Genomic DNA, 5,448 nt, shown 5'->3' with positions numbered 1-5,448 from the left:
CCATGCTCAAGCCCATTTTTGCAGTCACTGTGTCAATCCATCTCATTAAAGGTCTTCCTGTCTTTCTCTGAGACCCCAAATAATCTGACCTTGTCACCTCTTTCACCTCCTGTCCACTCTCCCTTCCCTCATCTTGCTCCATTCCTGCCCCATGGCCTTCGTATTGGCTGTTCTCTCTTCCTAGAACACTCTTCCTCAAGCTGTCTGTCCACACATCTATTTCTGTCTCTCCTTCAGATCAAGTAAAGTTTCCTTGGACAAATGCCATGCTACCCTCCCACCCGCATGACAACACAACACTCAGTCCCTTCTCTGCTTCCACTTAGCCCATAACAGGAGCTCTTTTGCTATCTATTTTGCTTATTTATTTTGTTTATTGTCCACCCAACTAATAAGAATATCAGCTGCACCTTGGTTGATGCTCAGTGAGTAACTGCTGAAGGAATGGAGGGCTACAAAAAGAGGAGGCAAGGAAAGGAGGAAGGAGAAGGGTGGGTCTATGACATGGTGAGGTTCATCAGTTGTTCCAAGTGCTCAGTGCAAATACTCCTCCACTTTCCAGACTAAACAGTAGTAGGGGAATGGAGGTACCAAGAGACGTAGGTTAGTAGTCTTTGAACTGTAAAGCTGGAGCTGGCTTTGAGGACCAGGCTGGAAAAAGAATGCCACTATCGCCACCTGCTGGTGAGTGGTGTCCTGAAAGCTGTATCCAAGTGGCTGGAATGGGCAGGAGAGGCCCAGAGTGCATCTCCGGCAGAAATGCAAAATCCACAAAGCTGCAGGCACAAACCTCTTTATTCACAAGGCTCTACGGGTGCCCAGCCCAGTCGGTCATGCAGAAGGTGTGGCCGCTTGACACCCTCCCTGCTTCATTCTGTGCCCACCTACCTGCCCACCCTCCACAGCTGGCCAGGACTCCTTCTCTCCAGGAGTCACCCCAGCTCCCTCAGGGTTGTGTCCACCTTCTGAGGGGCCTCAGGAGGGCAAAGAAGTCGGGACCTGCCCTGACTCCCTGCCCAGGCCTGAGCAGTGTCTGGTCCCACTGGCCAAGTCAGCAGCACCTTGGGTTCCTGGTAAGAATTGCCCTCTCATCCCGAGAGGTACATCATCCGGTTGTGCAGGGGTCTCACCATCCAGAAGTCATCCACGATCTTGCCATCCTGCCAGGGACAAAAGCAAGGAAGGCAATGAGGACTAAAGCCCTGTACTCTGGGGCCAAGTAGGCTGGGTTTAAATCCCAGCTCTGCCTCTGATGGGCTGTGTGACCTCAGGCAAGTTGCTAAACCTCTCTGAGTCTCAGTTTTCTTATCTGAACAATGGAGATAATAATAATGGTACCTACCTCACAGATATTGTAGGGATTAGATAGCGTATTGCTAAAGGGTGTAAAAGGAAGTCCTATACATGGCAACACTATATGTTGTTATTGCTAGGTGTCATCAAGTTGACTTAACTCATAGTGATCCTGAGACTCTGCCTATCTTTCCCTCACTCATCACTTTACCAGGCATGATGTCTTTCTCCAGGGATTGGCCCTTCCTGATAATACACCCAAAGTGCATGAGATGAATACAAGAAGAGTCGGTTACTATTAAGAGAGCATAAACCCTGGAGTCACACAAACCTCGGCTTACATCTCCAGCACAGCCATTCTCCAAGTGATCTTAATGTCTGTCTTTAAGAAAATACAGAAAACCATGGAGTGCTCCCTAGAGGTCACTGAGAGACCGGGGTGGAAGGAAGCACACAGTGCATGCACTGCAAACAAAATTATTACTTGTAATGGAAAAAGCAAAAGAGTGTGCTGTGTGGGGTCAGATCCCAGCTTGACCACATTCCGGCTGGGTGAGCCTAGGTAAGTTACTTCTCTTCCACTGGCCTCAGTTCTTGCATCTGGACAATGGAGAGAATGTGATCCCTATGGGACTGCTGGGATGATTAAAATGCTGGCAAATCTGTAGTTAAGAGGCTAGCAAGGTCCCAGAAGACACTGTGAGACGGACTGGCACAATGGCTGCAGCAGTGGATGACTGGGAGGATAATGCCGGACCTGGAGATATTCCTTCTTAAGGTCATCATGAGTTGGAGTTGACGTGAGGATAGTTCTGTTTGTAACTATTTAACTCTATCTATCATTCTATCTAGGTATCTACCTACATCTATGTATATGTATTTATCAATCAATGTATCTACTGTATACCTGTTATTGCGTTGTTGTTGAGTATCACTGAGTTCGAACCGACCCATAGCTGACCCTCCTGTGGGTTTTCAAAGGCTGTTAGTTGATCAGAAAGAGATTGTCCATCCTTCTCCCACAGAGCAGCTGATGGATTTGAACTGTGCAACTTTGTAAAGCAGTTTCTTACTGACTTTGGCCATCAGAGTATCTATATCTCCCTATAGCTATCTATACCTATGTGTTTTTATTTCTTTATAACTATGTATCTATATCTATATCTAGAAAGCTCTGGTGACTGAGTTGTAAAGAATTGTGCTACCAACACAAAGGTACACTGTTTGAATCCACCAGTTGTTCCACGGGAGAAGAATGGGCACTCTCCTCTCAATTTCCTTTGAAAATCTGCAGGTGGGTCAGCTATTAATTGGTTCCAACTTGACGATACTCATCAACAGCCCATATCCTTATCTATTTATCTAACTAGATCTATAAATGAGTGATTCCCCTGTGGTATCTTCCTATATCTCTGTGTCTATGTATGGAGCCCTCCAGTGGCCTAGTGGGTAAGGAGTTGTGCTGCCATCTCATAGGCAAGCACTTCAAATCCACCAGCTGCTCTGAGGGAGAAAGATGGACAGCCTCCTCTCACATGGTTTTCATCTTCTGAGAACTGGCTGGGGAGTTAGCTATGAGTTGGTTTGGACTGGAAAGCACATAACAACAATAATGTATCTCTACCCAGCTAATGATAAAGTGTTTGTTCGCACAATGTTGTTGCTACTGAGTGTGCAGAGTTGGTTCTGACTTACAGTGACCCTCATAACAAAACACCCTCACATCTTGCCCCCCTCACAATCTCTTCTGTACTTAAGCCCATTGTTGCAGTCACTGGGCCAATCCATCTCATTCAGGGTCTTCTTTTTCTATGATTCTCTGCTGTACCGAGCATGATCTCTTTTTCCAAGGACTAGCCCCTTCTAATAACATGCCTAAACTATCTGAGATGATGCCTCCCCATTCTCAGTTCTAAGGACCATTCTGGCTGCACGTCTTCAAAGATAGATCTGATGCTCAAAAATTCATAGACACCAAAAATAAGTTAGCCATTGCTACTTGAATCCACGTAGCCCTCAATCACCTTTATCACACACTAGCATACTGATTTTCTGTCTGCTTTTTCTTCCCCCACCTCATAATAATAAATACTTAAAGCAGTTCTCTTGTTCTGGATGCTATCCTAAGCATTAAACAGTCCCACATGATTCTATGAGGTAGAAAAAACTATCATGCTTATTTTGCCAATGGAAAAACTGAAGCTCAAATGGATGAATCAAGTTGTTCAAGGTTATCCAGGCTGCTAAGCACCTGCAGCAGGATTTGAACCCAGATTTTCTAGATGTAAAATTCACACTTGGAAACACTCAGACTTAACACACAAAGGCTGGTTGTTCAGGCCGGGAAACAGGGCCAGCCTCTCACCGACCTGGTCATCGGAAACCTGCTGGATGTGGACGTGGGTCCCGTTGAGGATGTGGAGTCGTGTGTATCCATATTCCTTCACGCGCACAGCGCTCCAGGGTCGAGGGAAGAGGGAAAAGGAAGTCAGCCGCTCCTCACAGCCCTGCCAGAAAGAATCTGTCAGACCAGGGGCAGGGGCATGTGGAGGGGCAGGAAAGATCTGCAGGCCAGTGCCTGACTCCCACAAGGAAGCCAAAGTTAGCTAAGACTTGACCTCAATAATGCTGACAATCAAGCATTTTGATTCAGCCAGACTTGCCCTGCCCCAAGTTTCTGCTTCTAAAGAAATGCACACAGCTGCCCAGGACAGTTCACTGCCACATTTTCTGTCAAAGTTTTTATCTGGAAACCGTCTTAGTGCCATCAGTGAAAGCCTCTCAAAGGCATATTGCTCTGTGCAGCTGTGGAACCAACTCACAGCTGACCCTCCAGGGGATTTTCCGAGGCTGTAAATTGCATGAGGGGAAACTGTTCACCTTCCTCCCTCAGAACAGCTGATGGATTTGAACCAGCTGCTTTTGGTTTGACAGTGCAATTCCTTTCCCACTAGGCCACTAGAGATCCCCTTAAAAGGGATTTAAAATTATTCCCCTTAAAGAGAATGAAAAATTACAGCCATCACAAAGAAGCAGCTCACCCATGGCTGTAAATTCTAGTCCAGCTCTTGGCTTCCATCATGTTTCTGAAGCTAAGAATCACATAGGAGGAGATTGCCCGTCTTCCTCCCTTAAAGCAACTGCTACATTTGAACAAATGAGCTTGTGGTTAACTGAACAATATATAGTGCACTATGTTCTCAGAGTTTTTTCAGAGAATGAGGATAATCCAGAAAGATAGCCAAAATTATAAGAAAAGCAATCTACAACATAGAAAAGATCAGTGAGTTTCAATTCAAAGGCACACTGTACCCTCAAAGAAAGCTCTTTAAAACTGCAGTGCTGGAGAGGGTTTGTTCTTGCAGCAGAAAGCCAAGAACAGAGAAGGTGATGAGTTGAGAGGAAAAGATTTTGCAGCCATCACTTGAAAAATTAATGGAGGTAAGGCTTATCACTGGATGGTAAAAGAAGTGGGTGATGGTGACCCCAGGTACTACTGCTAACCTCCCTAAAAGGGACCAAAGTAGAAGACCCTGGACAGTCTTGGAGAAAATGTGAAAAGAAATTTCAAAGCATAACAAATATTAGTGTGATAGAGACCAATGGAAGTCCTGAGACCACGAACTTTAGTTACTCTTCGAGCCTGAAACAAAGTCCATCTCCATGGCTCAGCAGAGAGTTGTGGTGTCTCAGGGGTAAGAAGTTGCACTACCAAGCCAAAAGCAGGCAGTTTGAATCCACTAGCTCCTCTGTGGAAGAAAGATGGGCACTCTCCTCTCGTGCAATTCACAACCTCTGAAAACCCACTAGAGGGTGAGTTATAGTTAGTCAAAAGAACCTCATTTTCTTTTCTGAAGTGCAGGTGATCCTGGGACCTCATTTCCCCTGAAACTTCTAAATAAAATGGTGAGAGAGAGAGAGAGAGCGAGAGAGAGAGCTGACTCATTTGCCGAAGGAAGGGGTAATATAGAAGGATAAATGGAAATTACAATTACAGGGAGGCCCTTTTCAGCAGGAAGTAGCTAAGAGAATACACCATCCCCTTTTCCTTATGAATCAGGGTGCAGTCTCTCTCAGGGAGGAGTGATAGGGAATAGCAAAGGACACACTGACAAAGGAGATTAATCAGAACTGGCTTTGACAAGCACTGTGGCA

The 5,448-nt window shown here is 45.6% G+C and overlaps 1 protein-coding gene across 1 annotated transcript in view; it reads right to left on the bottom strand.

The window, feature by feature from the left end:
- Window positions 1-1,088: 1,088 nt before the first annotated feature.
- Window positions 1,089-5,448, bottom strand: part of LOC102860888 (iron/zinc purple acid phosphatase-like protein-like) — a 33,704-nt gene continuing 29,344 nt past the window's right edge. The window contains exons 11-12 of the mRNA XM_006901121.1: window positions 3,663-3,800; window positions 1,089-1,160 (exon numbers count right to left, since the gene is read on the bottom strand). Of these exons, the coding sequence (XP_006901183.1) occupies window positions 1,089-1,160; window positions 3,663-3,800 (210 nt within the window). The remainder of the gene's footprint in view (window positions 1,161-3,662; window positions 3,801-5,448) is intronic.

Source organism: Elephantulus edwardii, unplaced genomic scaffold (genome assembly GCF_000299155.1).
Source record: "Elephantulus edwardii isolate Elephantulus edwardi_28Jun2011 unplaced genomic scaffold, EleEdw1.0 scaffold00308, whole genome shotgun sequence".
NCBI lineage: Eukaryota > Metazoa > Chordata > Mammalia > Macroscelidea > Macroscelididae > Elephantulus > Elephantulus edwardii.
The sequence above is the reverse complement of the archived record's forward strand: the minus strand, read 5'-3'. Positions and strand labels throughout refer to the sequence as shown.